We start from the raw sequence: 20,447 nt of genomic DNA, 5'->3' as shown, positions 1-20,447 counted from the left end.
CTAGAATTTACTGGAAATAGTTCAATTTATTGAAATTAGAATTATTATCTATCATGAGAATTCATCATGTATATATATATATATATATATATATATATATATATATATATAGGCGCATGCGTGCGCGTGTGTTAAGATATATTGTTTGTATATTGTGTATACTGTGATTTACATTTAATCAAGAAGCTTAAAACTGCAGCGAGCATTGTTTAAAGAAAGCAATAGTTTCTTCATCAAGGAAAAATTTCCACAAGCTAGCCAGCTAGCCAGCCAGCCAGCTATCCAACCAGCCAGCCAACTAACCAGATAACCAGATAACCAATCAACAAATCAACCAACCAATAAACCAAGCGACCAAACAACCAACCAACTTACCAACCATTCAATCAACCATCCAACCAACCACAAAGAATGGAACGCTTTATTAATCGACATCTTGCAAAATTTACAACCGCATTTTTAATGGCATGCACATAGACACAAAAAGCAAAGCAAAGACACAAGCCTGGTTCATACAAGAAGTTGCAGATGGACAACTTTTATACACATAGGTAGGTATGTGGGCAGGTTGATCAGTAGGTAAATAGGTGGGTTAGTAGGTAGATGGGTTGGGTAGGTTTAGTAGGTAGATGGGTGGGTAGCACAAGACGTATGTAGATCAATTTAAATCTTTCTCATTTTATATTGTTCAAATTTTGTTTGACTTTAAATAAATTATTTAAAATTTGGAAATATAAAGTGAGTGAAACTATAATTTTTACGTATTTTAGGGCTATAATTTTTCTGAATATGAAAGATCAACAAATTTCCATACCGATTAAAAACAGTTCTCGACTTCACCTACCTCTGCTCCTTCGGTTGGCCTGCTATTAAGCACGGCTACACGGAACGTGATGCTAACAATCAAGCTCCTCCTTAAGTTATTCAAAACCAATGTATTTGTTTTTTGACCTAACCTTTGATGACTTGCCTGTTGCATGTCCAGTTCATGCTACGTAACGACCAAAGGGAGGTCTTCAGATCCAAACGCATTTGCTGCATTCTAGACTATCATCGATAACGAAAGCTTGACTCCTGTTAAATTCTCAACCTTTTTGGTAAAAATTTGTATGCGGACAGCTATCAGTTATTTTTGCACAAATTTTTAATAGGAATACTTACAATGCAAAACTTTTAAAATAATTTATGCAAAAATAAAGAAGGCAATTAATATGAGAAGGTACTAATTCTTTACTAATTGCGTTGGGATAAACTTCATACACAATTTTTTTGAAATTTTTCAAAATTCTATGAAAAGTTCGTCGATGACTACTTAATGTTGAACCAGCCTATCATTTTGTTTGGGATTAGTCTTTTCAACGAACTGCGTGCTATTTCGAGGGTTTAAAAAAATTTATCTCCAGGATTTCAATGAACGTCAGTTTAATTGGCATGGTGTTGGAAGGAGAATTGCCTCTCAGCATGCATTGAAGTTATCAGGGTTCACCGTGAGTGTTTTAATTGATATATCAATTTGAACGTCACTTCTGTGACACCTTTATTTAAAGTTCCATCATAAAGGAATAAATTAATTTTTTTACAGATTTAAAAAAAATTGCTAAATATTTTATGAATTTGATTTTGAATCTGTATTAAGAATATTTTAAGCCTGTAAATTTGTGTTAAAGTTCCTGTATATATTAGAACGTTTATATGAATGCGTGTGACCATGTATTGTTAACATTTTCTTATTAAGACTGAACATTTAATCATCTTAAAAGTTGAATAGAGCACTTTTTAAAATTACATTAGCTAGTGGTGTTGAGTTTGTGGAAGACTCAATCAACAAAGCGGTCAGTGTTGTGCATTGTAAAAAAAAATAATCACACGTAACAAACATAAGAATCACGTTTTTTACGCGTTGTATCAGATACACATGCACATACAAAGTATGAATGAATCATCTTACTACGTACATACACTACACCACACATACAACATACAAATCTTCATTATTAAGGAAACACAACTACCAACATATCTTCTCTTCATAATTATAGGTACACGCACATACGCTTACATTAACACACACACACACACACACACAGACACACACACATGCACATACAAATCATTATTATTGTTGCAGTAGTATTAGATGCACGTACACACGCAACACCCACACACTTACAACAAAGACACCATCATTATTATATGAGTTGGCTGTCTAACCGCGGGTCGAACTCCAACGTCTATACTTTTTAACGCCGATTAACAAACACGCCGTGGAAGAAGCCACGTTGACGGCATACATATTTCAATGAGAAAAAAAAAAAAAAAAAACAGAAAATTATAGCATTTATAATGAAACAAATTTCACCGATATAACATTTGCATTCTATAATTCACATTATTTATGGTTTGTAACAAATTTCTCACGACTTCTGCAACGTAAGGGGTGGTAGCAGTAGAAGCAGTAGCAGTAGCATCAGTAGCAGCTACTGTTTAGGAAACCGAGCTTAAATAATAAATGACGGTCACAAATTATGATGCAGGGACACATTGCAGAAAGCACTTACATACTTTAGACTGACTGTGACGTGCAATTAAAAAGCACAGACCGTCAATTAGCACAATCATCTGCGAAAAAAGTTGAAACTACTCCAGAGAAGTACGTGCAGAGCAAAGCAAACTCCACATTCAGGAAAAATGACTAATATTGGAAGTGCTGTTATAAAAGTTCTGCAAAAATGTCAGCAACTTGAAACAAACATCATGCACGCAAAATTGTTTCTATTTAAATCAGTTGTTCGTGACAAGATGACGATAGGATTGGTTCTTGTCCTCTTGATATATTTGAGAAGTTATTTGTGATTTTAGATCAGTCTGTCTCAAAGTAATTCATGTGGATGGTTATGAGCGAACGAATAAGATGGAATGACTTGCTTAACTAGCAACGAATAAATAATAGTAATTAAAATGTTAAAATCAAGAAAAAATTATGGTGATTAAAATGCAGTGAATGAATAAATAACCAAGCAAACATTGAATTGGCGTTAAATTGATACTACGGTATATGTTTTATAGCACCAATTATAATTTAATACGACAGACTGACAGACAAATTGACAAACTGAAATATTAGCTCATTATAAACTTGAAAAGTTATCTTCTGAGATAGAATTAATTTTTTTGGGTAAATTTTGCATTATTACTATGCAAAAAAATTTGAATTTAAACAATAAGAAATATTTACGGACAAAAAACAAAGCGATTGTATTAAGAGTGGGAAACAAAAGTTAAACGAAAGATAGGCGCTCAACCGTCAACTGACTAATTACCGATTGACTGACCAACCAACCAACACACCATCCAACCAACTCACCATCCAACCAACCAACCAACCAACCAACCAACCAACCAACCAACCAACCAACCAACCAAATAACCAACCAACCAACCAACCAACCAACCGACCGACCGACCGACATACCAACCAACCAACTAACTAAAGAACTAGCTATTTGACAGACTGATACTTTGACGTTGACTGTGGACAACAAAAATGCAATGCTCAACCTAAGCTGTCAGCACTGTCATCACTGTGACGTCATCCTCCGTCTCATCATCGTCATCATTTTGTTTTTGCTTTCACTCATTTAGTGATGGTTTTCATGATTAATTTATTTACCCACCTAATTTTATTTGTGTGATCATCGTCCGTCATTAACTGCGATTGTATTATTGGTTATGATCATCATCATTATCATAATCGCCGATTGTTTCGTCATCGTAATTTTAATCATCATCATCTTCATTATCCTTCTTCTCTTCATAATGATAATAATAACAACAGCAACAAATAATAATGATAGCCGTATAAATTATGATTAATTATATTTATAGTATTGTCATCATCATTATCATTTTAATAATAATTAATATAATAATCAACGTCAAAAATATGATTGCATCTCATCAGTTTAATCATTTTTCATCATTTCTTCACCCCACTGAGAGGATCAAGGCCGCCACAATATTCGTTCTCTCTTACTCAGCCAGCCACTACTACACGTTAGCAAATTATTTGCATGGAATCATCTGATCATGTGCATCAAATCACTGTGGGAATGAGTGGTGAATGGAAGGCTTTTAGAGGCACATTACACCCACACACATGCACTCATCACATACACCTACACACACACACAAACAAACACCCACACACGTATTTGCTGTTCGTTCTACTTACTCAAAACATATCCAAGCTAGCAGTATATAAGAGGAGATATATCGCCAAGACAACGGTTGGTAAACTTCTCGGATGTAATAAATAAATAATTGTGCATGCACATGTGTGTGTTTGCTGCACACAAATGTACGCGCTCAGGTGGGCACGTACTCGAGACCATCAATTATTTTGTACTTGTACACTTGTACGAATGTGTAGTCGTGCGTGCACACACACGAATACACACACACACACGAATACACACACACACAAACACACACGCAACCTTCTTGCTTCTGCTTTCTTCAGATATGATGATAGAGAAGATGTATGTATGAAATAAATATGGATATATACATACAGCGAATTACATCCTCCTGTATCTCGCTTGAGTGTTTGTTAAGTGGAGATAGATAGATAGATAGATAGATAGATAGATAGATAGATAGATAGATAGATAGATAGATAGTTAGATAGATAGATAGATAGATAGATAGATAGATAGATAGATAGATAGATAGATAGATAGATAGATAGATAGATAGGTAGGTAGGTAGGTAGGTAGGTAGGTAGGTAGATAGATAGATAGATAGATAGATAGATAGATAGATAGATAGATAGATAGATAGATAGATAGATAGATAGATAGATAGATAGATAGATAGATAGATAGATAGATAGATAGATAGATAGATAGATAGATAGATAGATAGATAGATAGATAGATAGATAGATAGATAGATAGATAGATAGATAGATAGATAGATAGATAGATAGATAGATAGATAGATAGATAGATAGATAGATAGATAGATAGATAGATAGATAGATAGATAGATAGATAGATAGATAGATAGATAGATAGATAGATAGATAGATAGATAGATAGATAGATAGATACACTGAGGATCGAAGAAACTATCACAGCAGGTAAACAAGTGCATCTCCTTTCATTGCATGTCCTCATTAAAGGCTTTCAATATTTCTTTGAAGAAAATAAACATTCGATCGAATTGTTTCAAATGGCTGATGCCAAATTATTCAAAGATTGGCAAAGTAGTAAGTTGCCTCGGTCGATATCCTAAACAGCAAAGACTTTATTGTTTTTCGTGTTGTCACAATTTTTAATTATCATACTCACGCATGAGAGTTGTATAATGCATGAAGGTAGACACACACACACACACACACACACACACACACACACACACACACACACACACACGTGCTCGTTCAAATTTAATTAAATTTTATTCAATCAGCAAAAACTTGCACACGGAGACCAAAAAGCAGTGATAATTTATTAGGGCCACCAACTTTTTCATTCATACACGATTGTAGATAATGGAAGTATTCGTTAAACCAATTTAATTAGTACCCGTAAATAACGACAAACGATGCACTTGAAGCATCCATGCTATCGGCTAGATGTTGATAAAAAATTGAAAAGCTCTACATTTTGCTCTAATCAAAATTTTAGATGTTTTTTTTTCCAGAATGTATTAAACAGTGATAAATTTATTGCCGAATAAGTAGACGCGTTTATAATTTATTACATGATTCACATGGATCAGTGATAATAATAATAATAATAATAATAGTAATAATAATAATATTTTAATTGTTATCAATAACAACATCATCGTCATCAACATTATAAGTGTTGACGACGAAATAAATAGCATCAGATAATGCCGATGTAACAAGATTGTCAGATGTGGTAGATAATAACTGGCTGTAAAAATTTTCAAAAAAAAAAATTATTTTATGAATCGTGGGCAAAAAACTGGGCGTTGGTCATTTCGAATGATTCGTCAATCGCAGCGTCATCCGAAATTTCTTCAACTTTCATGTTGCGGTCATCATCATCTTCACTGTCATCATCATCATCACTATCATTTTTGTCATCATCATCATCATCATCTCAAGAAATACTTCTGACCTTAAACACGCAAGTCAAGTTACTACTCGGTAATTTTTAAATTCGTTGTGCAGCGCATTCCATCCAGATCCAGTATTTTTATCTTACTATTGTTGACCAATAACTTTTTCTCCACGAGTTACATCGCATTTCCGTTAATTTCAATCTAAAAATAAAATATTTTAACTTTGATGTCAAATAAAATTTTAAAATAATTAAGAGCAAATTATGAAGATCGTTGAATTTTCTGGCAATAATGTTTGGTAATGTACTTTGTTTTATTAGTTTAAACGAAAAAAAGAGAAAAGAGAAAAGAATAATAGAAATAAAAAAGATGGAATATGCAATGTAACAACACCGGCATTGGAATTCAATAAGGAACCTGACACAATGGTGTCCTGATTGGGTTTAAAAATAGTAGCATCACTGCTCACCTGATTTTTTCCAACTTGCGTATTTGCGAGAAAATGTTGGTGGAATTAACTTTTATTTACGACCCAGAGTATTGAATAAAAAACAGCCCACGAACCTTCTTATCTTTTTTAGGTGTATGTTCGGTGTTAAATGCAAACTTAAAATACCAAATTTGTTGAAAAAACAAATAATTTTATTTTAATGAATTTGTAAAGCTTTCTTGTCTCTTTGATTGATGGTTAGTAAAATTTCATTTGAAACTGTTTGAAATTAAAAATTAATGAATTATGTTATAAGATGATCATAAAAATTAAGTGCGATGAAATTTTAATTCTTCATTTTGTTGCATAAAAAAAAGAATAAACTTTATTTTTATTTTCTGTATAAAAATTGTTGACTTGGAAATCAGTGGAACGCCAGCTTCGGCAGAATCGGCAAATGTTTTGTAATCAGCTGATTGGTGGATAATTATTTTCTGTCACGTGTTTACGAGACTAATTGATGCGTCTATATTGGCACCTTCAATCTTTGTTCTACCTCTGGTTTTTTAAATTTGTAATAATACATCAGTGAATATTTTAACCTATGACTTTTTTTACGTCCAAAATATTTTGTTAGTTTAAAGAATTTACGGCTATTGTTATTATTTTGTTTTGAATAGATGTTTAAATGAACGTAAAAACGGAGAAATAAAAATACACCAGCTTGAACCGCTTTATTTTTGGTGGTAATTTGTTTAATGTTTTTCTAGCGCTTATTTCCCTAGCGTCAGTTCGTCTAAACACATTTCATGTATACCATTTCATTTAAAGTTCATTTCGTAAAACTTAGCCGCAATAATTATAAGCCACCAAAATTATCGGCGATAACCATTTCAAAAAGATTTGCAGATAGCTAAACCGATGTTGGTAATATTACGCCATACCAAAGTTGTGCCTTTAGGAATAGTAATATTTTATTTTGTAAAATTTCCGTCTACTTTCATTTTTCATTTTACAAACTTGAAGCGTTTTCACAATGTTAATACAAAGTGAACTTCATTTCAAAATATTGTTATTTGCACACTGTGAACTTCCGCGCGCTGCTAAAAGGAATTTTGCCTCAGCTATTCTGTTCTATTGCATATGCACGTACGAACCTATGTTGGCTCTTAGTTTTTATGTATTTTTTAAAGAAATAATTCGAAATACCTTACTCTTTCTGTACTTGGTCATTCTTTACTAAACATGTATGATATTTTCAGGCGTCTGCATGCGTATCATGTATTTTATTATTATTGTTGTTGTTGTTGTTTCAATAATACCATTCCTATTGTTTTCGCAGTAAAAAAAACTTTTATTAGTATTATTATTGCCATCGTGAAAAAGAACAAAACAAACACGTGGGTTTTTGTTTGATGATATACTTTTCAGGTTTGTTCACGTGAAATTAACAAGGCAGCAGTCAATATTGGCTTTTCTGATGTTCTTTTTCTTGGATTGTTTAGTTCTAATGTTTCAGCTCTTTCTCCATTGCATTGTTGCATTGTCTTTCGCTAGGTTATGTTCACACACACACATACACACACACACACACATATATATATATATAATTAGCTTTCATTGTATTTTGTTTCCACGTAAACCTTTCCGTGTAAGCAAAACATTATCGTCCATTAAAAAAAATACAAAAAACAGTGAAAGCCTTTATAAAATTATCTTTAATTTTTCCTCATAACTATTATGGCTTGCATGCATCATAATCAAAAAATTGTAGCCAGTAGAAAAAAAAAAAAAATTATTTTTATAATTTTTTTTCTATTTGTTCATGCCACCTCAGCTGGAAGCGCTAACATTGTTAGCCAGCAACGAAGCATTTTGTTATTGTTTGTTTAATCAAGTATTTCACTTCCAATGACTGTTTAGCTGGTTGCTGGAAAATATTTTTTGAACTTTGTGGTAAAAATTGGTTTCTAAATGCAAAAAATTGTCCAAAAACCAAGAAAAGGACAAAAAAATCACTCATCTTCAACATTTCAATTGCAGGTTTTCATAAATGTTTGCTCTGCGATTATTTAATTTTAAAAAATCCGCAAGATTAATTAAAAAACATTGTTCAATTTCAAGACTAGACAAATTGCAACATCAGCAACAACACCAGCTACAACATCACCAGCAATCGACAGAAATGATATGAGCAACACCAACAACAACACAGTGCCAGTTCAGTAGCATAGATCACACACACTTGAACACTTTGGTTTTGAAATTTTCATACTTTCAACATAAACAACGACAACAACAACGGCGGCAGAGTAGTAACACGAACGACAGCATGTAGTGACACGTTGAAATCAACAACTTCAGCGTCCTTACTCCAAAACACTTCACGTGTCTGGGGATGATAAGGGACAGGAAAACATTTCAACCGTCACGTACTGAGACAATCATTTGTTGGAAGTTTGTGAAAATTTTAAAATAAAAATAATTGCCACCACCACCAACAACAACAACAACTTCAAATCATCGTATTTAAAAGTTCAAAAAGGGGACAAAATATTTTTCTTACCAGGCACGTAACAAACCAATCTAAAACAAAACATGGGTGCTTCATACAGATGCAATACAACAATATCAAGGTAAATTGCATCAATAGTTTCATAGCAACAACAAACGTCAACTCAAAAACCATCAACAACAAACATCATCAGCAACGAACACATAGACAACAACGACGTAAAGTTAAACAGGCAGTTAAACAAAACGCCAATAATAAGGCATAGCTGTAACATCCACAGCAACAGCAACTGCTGCAACATCAACAAAAGCAGTAGCAACAGCAGCTGCAAGCAACATCAACAACAGCAGTTGCGACATCAACAACAGCAGCTGCAACATCAACAACAACAGCTGCAACATCAACAACAGCAGCTGCAACGTCAACAACATCAACAGCAACAAATGGATAGTGATCTGGAATTGAACAAAAAAGCAGGAGCAGCAGCAACAGGAGGAGGAGGAGGAATAACAACCCCCCCGCCCCCCGTCATCCCTGTTAAAGCAGATAACGCTTATCATGGTGAGCATCGATTGTACTCATTCCTGCTTCTGCTACAATGTCCTTCTTGTCATCAAAGTTGATGTTTTTGTTGTTGCTGTTGTCCGTCATCAACATTAACGTCATTTTTGTTTTAGTGTTGTAAGCAACATTAATGTCATTTTTATCATCAATTCTGTTATTGTTGTTGACATCAACAATAGTGTCTTTGTTAATGTCACCAGAGTTGTTTGTGTTGCTGTAATCAACATTGATGTTGTTGTTGTTGTCATCGCCATTGTTGATGTCATCATCAACGTTGTTGTTGAATAGTTGTAACTGTTGTATTGTTGTTACTGTGATTGTTGATAAAAAAAATTGGTAGTACGGCACAATTAATAATTGATTGTTTCGTCGGCTTATGATTCCAATCGTTGCACGTACCTCAGCGGTGGAAGGCTTTCATTGCTGTCCTAAGCATTTCACTCAATTTCAAGAAGAAAAATTTGTTGAAAGATGCATCAAACAATACACGAAAATGGTTTCAGAGAACCAAAAAAAATATTTTTAGCCCACGACAATCAGTAATGTATGAATATTTGAAAAGCGTTATACGTAAGGTATAATGCTTTTTACTTTTTAAAAAAAAGTATAACGCTTTATACAGTTTGAAGTGCGTGCAAGTGTGTGTATGTGTGTGAGGAAGGTATGTATGAAGTACCCTTTAATTTTTTCTGTCTTTGCAAGAGCTATACAATGCAACCTCGTGTTGACGGTCGTGAGTGAGTGACGCTAGCTATGAAGATAAGGAGTGACGAAGTTGGATGGTGATGGCGAACACGATGACGATGATGATAAAGATGATGATGATAAAGATGATGATGATGGTGACAAGGGTAGTGTTGATAGTAGTATAATAAAAATGAAGAAAGTGTCGATTGGAGATGTCATTGATATGATTGAAAAAATTAATGATGATGAGATGATGATGATGATGGTGATAATGATAATGGTGTTGTTAATGATGACGATGGTGATGAAGATGATGATTATGATCTGCCGATCTTTATGAAAAGTGCAGTTTGTTGAATTGATGCTGAATTGAATTGAAGTGAATTGAATGAGTCCGAGTGTACGCCATGTATCACAAACGTATGTCGGATTTTGTTTAGGCATTTTATTGATGTTTTGCACTGAAATCACAGTCCACAAAATATTTTAGGTCAGATCAGATTTCAAAAGATGGAGTAATGGTTGTTTTTTAAATAAAGTTTTACAGTGCATACACAAGTGGCCTCTTGAGTGCATTCAAATTTTAAAATTAATTTTACATCGTAGTATCATTTTTATTGTAGCATTATTTTTTTAATAGAAATTATTTTTACAAACTCAAAGCAGATGCAAGCGCGTGTAAAAAAATATCAAGCCATCACAGTACATTACATCTAGAAAAACATCCCACCACATGTAAGAAATACAAGTTCACGTTTATCGTTGGTTTCTTAGGAGAAGGTTCGATCAAAAAATGAAGCTTCGTTTGAATATATCGGCAATTTCCAAGAGGAACTAAGATTATAAATAGCCGATTTAACCGCTCGCTTATTTGGCGGATTTGCTGATGTTTAGACGATCATTATGCTTTGATTTCTGCTTCTTTCCTTACCTCAATCTTTCCACAGATGTTAGCGTTTCTACCATCAGCAATACTTGTGCTTATGTACAACTGGTGCTATTGTTAACAATACCTACAATAAACATATACCAGCATACGTACCTACCCACAATTCTTTTCGTTTAGTTGACATGTTCTAAATATTGTTTCTGTATTGTTTTGCGTCTTCGTCGTAATGCATCGATTAATTTTTCTGTTCATGAAAAAATTTTAATTTCATTTCCGTACAATGCATTATTATTTCTTATTTGTTTCATTCAATTATGTTGTGTTCAGTTTCTGCTAGGTAGCGCTTTTGAAATTCGTTTAATTAGAGCTCCATAAATATTTCAATAATAATAATAATAACAATAATAATAATAATAATAATAATAATGATGATGATGATAATAATAAGTACATTTATACCTACAAGTACATGCATTCCAACAAGTACAGACGTAGTACACAGCACCTACAAAGGTATTAGCATGAGAAATAGCCGTACTTTAAATCAAGAGCAAGCAAAAAATTTCGGCATGTTTCCGCATACAAAATTTGTATTTGGGCAGCCCAGTGTGTGAATGAATGCCTCACCTTTCATTATTCTACACAATGTACACGAGGCAATCTTTTATTCCTTGTTCAATGCTTCTTCTCTAGTTAGTTATTTTCAGGTGCTCGCAAATTCTTCTCGCAATTTTGTTGAAAAACATCGTCTGCTTTTCTTTCAAAATTTACTATTGCATTTGCATTCAGTCGCTGGCTGTTTGAATGAAATGTTCTTGGTGTTGAAATAAAATGTTGTTGGTATTGAAATAAATTGTTGTTGATGTTGAAATAAAGTGTTGTTGATGTTGAAATAAAGTGTTGTTGATGTTGAAATAAAGTGTCGAGGCTGTTGAAATAAATTGTTGTGGCTGTTTTATGATCAAAGCCAGTGGTTGTAATTTCATGATCTAATTATGTCAAATGGCTCAGGCAAAATAAAAACACACCAATTTTTTAAGTGTTTTGACCAGAAAACAAATGCTATATGCTGATTTGAAAGCAGGCTATTCCTAACAACAGGATTATCGAATGCGCGCCGGTAACATGTTTTATTATTTTCATCCTTTCTCTCTCTCTCTCTCTCTCTCTCCCTCTCTTTTTTTCTCCTTCTTTTTTCCCTTTCCTCATGTTTTGTTCTTTTTTAGTTCTTTCTTTCTTCGATAAAACCGATAAGTATCAAATTAGATATCAAATTTGAATTAAATACTGAACAAACAAGGAAGACTACAAATTAGGGACGTTTTTGAAACCTGGTGGTTCTTTAAATTCCCTTGCTATCAAATTTTTGTTTAAGTTGTGCCACCACTTTTTATTATCGAGATCAATTTCATCAGATATTTTCAGTCAACGCCGTCATAAACATCCTTATCTTTCTCGCTTGAGTAATTTTCTATAAATATTTTTCTTTTCTTTTTTTCTCATTAAAACCCAACCGGAAAACCGTGAGAGGCAAGCAGGGCAGCATGATGATGACGTCATGATGTTTGTATTTAATTAAACGTAATGCAGATGTTTGATGTCCCAAGGAGAGTATGTGCATATCTGCCCGTCCGTCTGATTCCCTCTTGAATTCACTTGGCTATTTGCTGATCATCAATATGCCAACTCATCAGCACACTACTTATCTCTTCATAAATCCACTATCGACCCGATTACATTGCATGCAATATACATGCACCTCTCTCTCTCTCTCTCTCTCTCTCACGCACACGCACACATACACGCACGCACGCACACATATGATATAAATTACACACACACACACACACACACACATATATATATATATATATATATATATATATATATATATATATATATATATATATATATATGTAAGCACTACAACATTTTTCTAATATAGCCAGCTATCATTTGCACAATAATCAGTTTTACAATGATCATGATCATCTTCATGATCATCTTCATCATCATAACAAACGACATCACCATCACCACCACTACCATCATCATCATTTACTGACATATCATTGCTAACATCACTACCGTTATAAGTGTAATCATAGATGATAACAGAACTAGTCAGCCTTCTTGCGTAACCTCACGGTATGAATACTACTACTACTGCTACTCCTACTACTACTACCACTACTGCTACTACTACTCCAACCACTATTACTGCTGCCTGCTACTACTACTACTGCTACTCCTGCTACTACTACCACTACTGCTACTACTACTACTACCACAACTACTACTACTACTACTACTGCTGCTGCTACCACCACTACTACTATTACCACACTTACTACTACTAGCATAATAAAAGTAACACTACATGGTAACAGTAGCATTAGATAACCAAAATATTTATGATCCCATGTTAAAGCACGAAAGCCCACGTCAATATGGCTTTTATAATTAACAAAACTAAAAAATACATAATAAATAAAACGCACGAATAATAATAATAATAATAATAGTAATAATAATAATAATAATAATAAATAATAATAATAATAATAATAATAATAATAATAATAATAATGGTGATGATTATAATAATAATGGGAACATCATTTTATTTTCATCATAAATCACACGTTAAAAAAATGATGAAAATAAAATGATAATAATAATAATAATGATAATAATAATAATAATATTTAGTGGCAAACCTACAAATACGGCGTCCTTAGGCCAGACAAACTCAACCACCCCGCCATCCATAGCTTACAATATGTAATTAACTTTTGGTTTTTATTGCTGTTAAATGAACGACATTTTATGCGTATAATCGAAACTGCACTGCACCAAATAGCCCTGAAAAAAATTGTTTAAAAAATGAATTTGTACTCAAGGCATAATCGCTGGCAGCTACTGTAGACGCGATCAGAGCCACAACTATCAGGCAGTCTAAATGGTCGTACAAAAGTTACCGGCTTCTTGCTTAACTATGATTTTCATTCTTTACAATCTTTTGTTATGCCAAATTTTTTTTATCTTCATAATTTGCCGGCTTTTGAAATTTCCGATTTAATTTTTATTAATTTAATTAAAATTTGTAATCTCCAGGCTTATTGGTAAACACTGGTAAACATAAAAAAACAATCATAATAAAAATAACAATAATAATAATAATAAAAATATGTCGCAATAAAATTGACACTTATCTTGATAATTACATAAATTATAATAATTAATTCTTAATTAGATGAGTGACTGAAGGTGAGGATGAGAGTTTGTGGTGAGAATGATGTCAATAATTTTAATGGGAAAAATAAAAAAAAACTATTACCAGAGTCAATTGAAAATATTGCTTGCTTCCTTAAATATTTTTATCATTGATGTTACTATGATTATGGAAACAAGTTCGGCCTGGTCTCAAGCTGTATTCCAAAGTCGATGAGTTCTAAAAATTCTACCGAATCATAATCAGTGAGTGTCAACAATAAACAAAACTGTCCTGGAAACCCTTGTACCGTCTCCGTATTATGAATAAACATTCGAAGCTAAAGAACAACTTTCTAGCTTCTTCTGCTTTTAGTCATATCCCATCACATCTCAGGTTCTGAAGCGCAAGACAAAAGTGGTTGTATGGCACCTGCATATTACCATTTGATATTTGTACTGTGAATAATTAAACTATAAATTAACTGAAAATTATCTAGTGATAATAATATGAATTTTTAAATAATTAACTATTTATTATGGTTATGAAGAAGAAGAAGAAGATGATAATAATAATGAAGATGATGATGATGATGAAAAAGAAGAAGATGATAATAAGGAAGATGATGATGATGATGATGAAAAAGAAGAAGATGATAATAATGAAGATGATGATGATGATGAAAAAGAAGAAGATGATAATAATGAAGATGATGATGATGATGAAAAAGAAGAAGATGATAATAATGAAGATGATGATGATGATGATGAAAAAGAAGAAGATGATAATAATGAAGATGATGATGATGATGATGAAAAAGAAGAAGATGATAATAATGAAGATGATGATGATGATGATGATGATGAAAAAGAAGAAGATGATAATAATGAAGATGATGATGATGATGATGATGATGATGAAAAAGAAGAAGATGATAACGATGATGATGGAGATGATGAGGGCAAGACGACGACGATGATGATGACACTGAAGATGCTACTGGATGACGATGTTAATGATGAAGTTGAATGATAAAGATGATGGCGACGACCTTAACGATGATAACAACCGACTCAACCGTAACGCAACGCAACCCACTAACACATTAACTCTCTTAAACACATCTCCCTAACACTCACTTACCTTCCTCCCCCCCCAACAACTACCCACCCAACTTCATTACTTCGTCGCCCTGGAGACAGTGGTCTTCTAACGTTATTGATGCAAAATGACGCCATCTGCATAATTATCATCATCATCATTACCATTATCACCATCATCATCATTACTCATCAACATAATCATTATCATCATTATTCTCATCATCATTATCATTCTCATCATCATCATCATCATTGTTTTCATCACCGTCACCATCGTCGTGCCCATCATTATCATCATCATCTTCATTATCATCTCCACTAATCGTCATCATTATCGTTATTATTATCTTTATCATTATCATTATCCTTAGCATCATCGTCGTCGTCATCATCATCATCGTTATCATCATATCAGGATGTGGATGATGATGATGAGGAGGATAATGATGAGGAGGATAATGATGAGGAGAATTATTATGGTGATGATGATGGCGATGATGATGATGATAATTGCAAAAAAAAATTTTTCAACGTTATTAATGTTTGATGCATTAATGTGGATAATTTTATTTTTTTTTTCAAAATCATCTTCATAATCATCAGTGTAATGTTAGAGGTATAACTGAAAAGCGATACTCTTATCACCATCATTTTCTTCATTGTCATCATCATCCCCATCATCATCCTCATCCTCATATATAAATATAGGTATAGAGATACATAGATACAGATGTATAAATGTGTATATAAATATAAATATATATATATATATATATATATATATATATTAGCCAAAGACCTGCGATCACAATTGCAAAAATACCCTATTTCGAAAATTCTTAACAAAATAATTACACCCTACACCCTTTACAGTTATAACTTAAAATCAATTCATAGATGTATTGTCTAGAACAAAACCATCCATTAACACCAAAATAGCATCTTTGAATGTGGAGTCACTGTTTAAAAATGTTCCTGTAAAGGACACAGTCAGCATAGTAATAGATAGAATATACAATTCCAGTCATTTACCACTACCAATTCCGAAAGATGAATTAGTTGCGCTGATAAGAATATGTACAGCCGAAGGGCCTTTCCTTGGCCCGGGTAACACACCATTTCAGCAATTTGACGGTGTAGCAGTGGGCTCTCCATTGGGAGTACTCTTCGCAAACTTCTATGTTGGACATATCGAAGACGTTAATGAAAACACTTAAAAGTGTTATATTTAACGATGTTGAAGATTGTAAAACTAAGTATTCATTTAAAAAAAAAAAAAAAACAAGAAATCAACAGAGTAGAGTAGAGGCACAGTATATATATATTTGAGTATCTGGGCACAAACACAGTATATCATTTTGAACACCGAAGATGGTAAAAATATACTGAAAAAAGCTTTTCTGTTCTATCATGCATAAAATAAACAAAAATTTTTGTTTTAAACTAAAGAAACTTAAAAATGATTTACGATCAACCGTTAGAAAAATCGAAAAGATAAATTGGAAGTTAACTATAGTTGCATTTCTCAGTTTTATTCCTATATATCTATATATATATATATATATATATATATATATATATATATATATATATATATAGAATAAGTAGATATTTTGAGTCTGAAATAAATAATTGAATTAATGTGCATATGGAATAATATGTATGGAAATCAGACAGAAAACCAGGCGGGTAGGAGACCAGGCAGACATGGTGGGAAACATCTTGATGGAATTGACTGGCAGGTCAGGTCACATTTAATTAGATTACTGGAGTGCTTTAAGTATTGGAACGCGGTAAAGACGGTCACAGTGTGTACAGTACAAATCGGCTCCTATATTAAATATTTTCAATGAAAGCTCTAATAAGAAAACAAGCACAAGCTTGTTTTGCATGTTTAAAATATTGTTTGTTGTAATGTAACTATTTGTTGTACACTCAATCATGTTGTATTTCATTATTTGTTGTATAGTGTATACCCATCTTGTTGTACATATTTATATCTTATAAATCTATTTTGTTGTACTCGTACTTCACTGTTGTTTTATACTTTTTTTGTACCGTATTGTTTCTGTTATATTCATTAGTGTTTGTATATTCATACTATTGTAAATTGAAGATTTTGTGTACACTCATGTGTTGTTCTCCATCACCATATGTTGTACACTCATTTGTTGTTGTTCTTCATCATAAGTTGTACAATCGTTTGTTGTACGCTCACCTTCTCTTGTTGTATTTTCACGATGGTCTACAAGACCTAAACATGCAACCCACTTTAAAGCTTGGTGGCATGCATGCAGACGTATGCGTGTAGGCAAGCACCACGTCTGCCTACGTACACGTCATGAACTGCATCATGTATTGATATATACCTATACTCGTGTTATTAAATGTTTCCTTTTGTTTATAAAATATTTCAGTAATATTTTAAATGGCCGATCTGTAAGCATCTGTGTTAACAAATGTTTTCTTCAAATAAATTTATAATTATCAATTTTACTTTATTAACAGTTTTGGTGAACAATTTTTATCATCCAATGTTGGCCATCTTCAACGTTTTGCATTTTTAGTTTGCCAGTTTTAATAATTTATAAAGTACATATTGGTAGACAGCCATTATTTAAAATAACGACTTGAATTCATGCGCATTTTCACAAGGTCGATTTAGCAGAGGCACACAGCCTAATGATTTCCATCATTTCTGTTTAAAAAAAATTACTTATCATTTAAATATCCATTCAGAAAAGGATGATTAGAATAAAAACCGATCTTAAATCAGGAAAATACGTTTCAACAAATGTTGACATGAAAATATTTATCATGCCGGCCTGCAAGCATGCGACCGACCATTTAAACTTCTCTGCGTATGAAACGATCTATTGATAGTACGCTAACGTTTGCGCCGCATTGCAATACGTACTCAGGCGAACGTACGCACGGACATAACTTTGGGAACAGACTAGCGTTCGTTCAATTCTTAAAAAAGTGTGTGCGTGGAGGAGATCATGTAACATGAGTAAGCATAAAAGATGTATAAAATCTTCATGGCGTGCCCACGATTTTACAGCGCATAAATACGTTTATGTGACTATTTCAGTAGCTGGGTGTATATATATGTGTGTGTGTGTGTGTGTGTGTGTGCGTGTGTGTTTGTGTGTGGTGTGTTGGAAAAAAAACATATTTGAAAAAGTGTTGTTCTAAATTGGTAAATTGATCTAAGAATTCGCTTCAGTTATTCATAATTTCAACTTTATCACAAGACCTGAAAAATATTGGTAACATTATTTTAAAAGATGCGATGCATTAGTAATAATGCGGATTTTAACTGTAATTGTGAAATAATTGGGCATTTAAAATATTTAAATTAATAGATATTTAGTGTAAAATGTCTAAATGTTTACGATTCAAAAGCAAATATCAAAAGAAGGAAAAGTACTATAAAAAAGAAGAGAAAAACTTTTTAACAAATTTATGATATGAAAAACATGAAATATAATTGAATCATTCCTGAGAAGGTTGCAATTTAATTTATTTCTGAACTTTCAAGACTTGAAGGCATCACTTTGTTGGCGATGAAATATAAATGTTGGTTGGACGCAAGATGCAAGACATCAACGGCGTCAATGAGAAAGTAAACACTTTAAATTATTAGAAGTGACCTGTTTTGTGTTAAACGAACAATTGGAACCTGCAATAAACAATCTTGAAAATGTCTAACCTTTTCAATTTATTCGTGTTTAGTTTAGTTTTCTACATTTAGTCTCCTGGCTCCCCGCTAAATAACTCAGTCTTATATTGATATCAACTACAATATGTTAGGATAGCGTTCATTAGCATAATAAACATAATTAATTTAGTGACTTATTTTTATAAATTTTGAACTACCTACAAGCAGACTAATGTTGTATTGATGCAGCGACAGTAGCTCCGAGACTTTAAAAAGTGTCCCATGCATATTCCTCAATCGCGCCCCTTGGCTCCGTAATACAATGACCTCTAGTTTGTTTCAGTAGTTTTCTACATTGAGTTTTGAAAAGAAATTTTTTAATGCAGTTTCAAAGAACAATTATTGTAATTTATTAACAACTCGATTAATAAATAGATATTCAATAAATGGATATCCAATTTATCCAACAATTATATATATATATATAATATAATATAATATATATATATATATATATTTATATATATATATATATATATATATATATCAACGACAGTTGATTGGTGAGGAGGGAAATTTTCGCAAACTTTTTTGCAAAATTTTTCTGTGCTCACGAGGCAGCATACGTTTGGACGTATGGCCGACTATTCTGCTGATGGGCTCAAAGTGTCTATTTCCCTTTCAAATACATTACTTTTTACGTTGAAATATATATAAAGATCAATATTCCCTTCCCCACCGACCAACTGTTGTATAAATTCTCCTACCCGGTCATCAAGTTTTTGTTGAAAATTCTACCTTCCCCCAGCCACTGCATTTTCAGCTTTGATCAGTTTCTGGTTCAATATATATATATATATATATATATATATATATAAATATATATATATATATATATATATTGTTCTTTACTGTGCAGTCCTGACGAACAACGCTGAGCTGTTTAAGTATCGTTCCTTGCTAAATTAGTTGCAATTAAACTTTGGTGCCACAAAGGTCGTACATTCATAGCGAACAATGTACGCACGCATTTGTGTGTACGCGCAAGCACCACATAAAGTGTGAGATAAATGAGTTTTGGAAAGCAAGCATGCAATCCTGCCAGGTCATAGAGGGGTAGAACAATTTGATTTGAGACATGACATTTCCACTCCTTGTAACTTACCAGCTAAACACATTGAGATGTGTGTCAAAGAGCTGGTTGGCTTCGGGATAGATGATACTACCGTACAATGAATATTTCATTACAATCAATTCAGTCGTATTTTTTTTGTTCAATAATTTT

At 32.8% G+C, this 20,447-nt stretch overlaps 1 protein-coding gene across 1 annotated transcript; it reads left to right on the top strand.

Annotated features, from left to right (window-relative positions):
* Positions 1–9,124: 9,124 nt before the first annotated feature.
* On the top strand, positions 9,125–10,811 carry HELRODRAFT_163270 (hypothetical protein; the record flags this gene model as incomplete). The annotated part of the gene is made up of 3 exons (XM_009027191.1): positions 9,125–9,162; positions 9,235–9,602; positions 10,783–10,811. The coding sequence occupies 3 exons, from the start codon at positions 9,125–9,127 to the stop codon at positions 10,809–10,811; spliced, it is 435 nt and encodes a 144-aa protein (XP_009025439.1).
* Between the last annotated feature and the right edge of the window lie 9,636 nt (positions 10,812–20,447).

The sequence above is a fragment of the Helobdella robusta genome, assembly GCF_000326865.2.
Source record: "Helobdella robusta unplaced genomic scaffold HELROscaffold_5, whole genome shotgun sequence".
NCBI classification, from domain to species: Eukaryota; Metazoa; Annelida; class Clitellata; order Rhynchobdellida; family Glossiphoniidae; genus Helobdella; species Helobdella robusta.
This window is presented reverse-complemented; position numbering and strand designations above follow the sequence as displayed.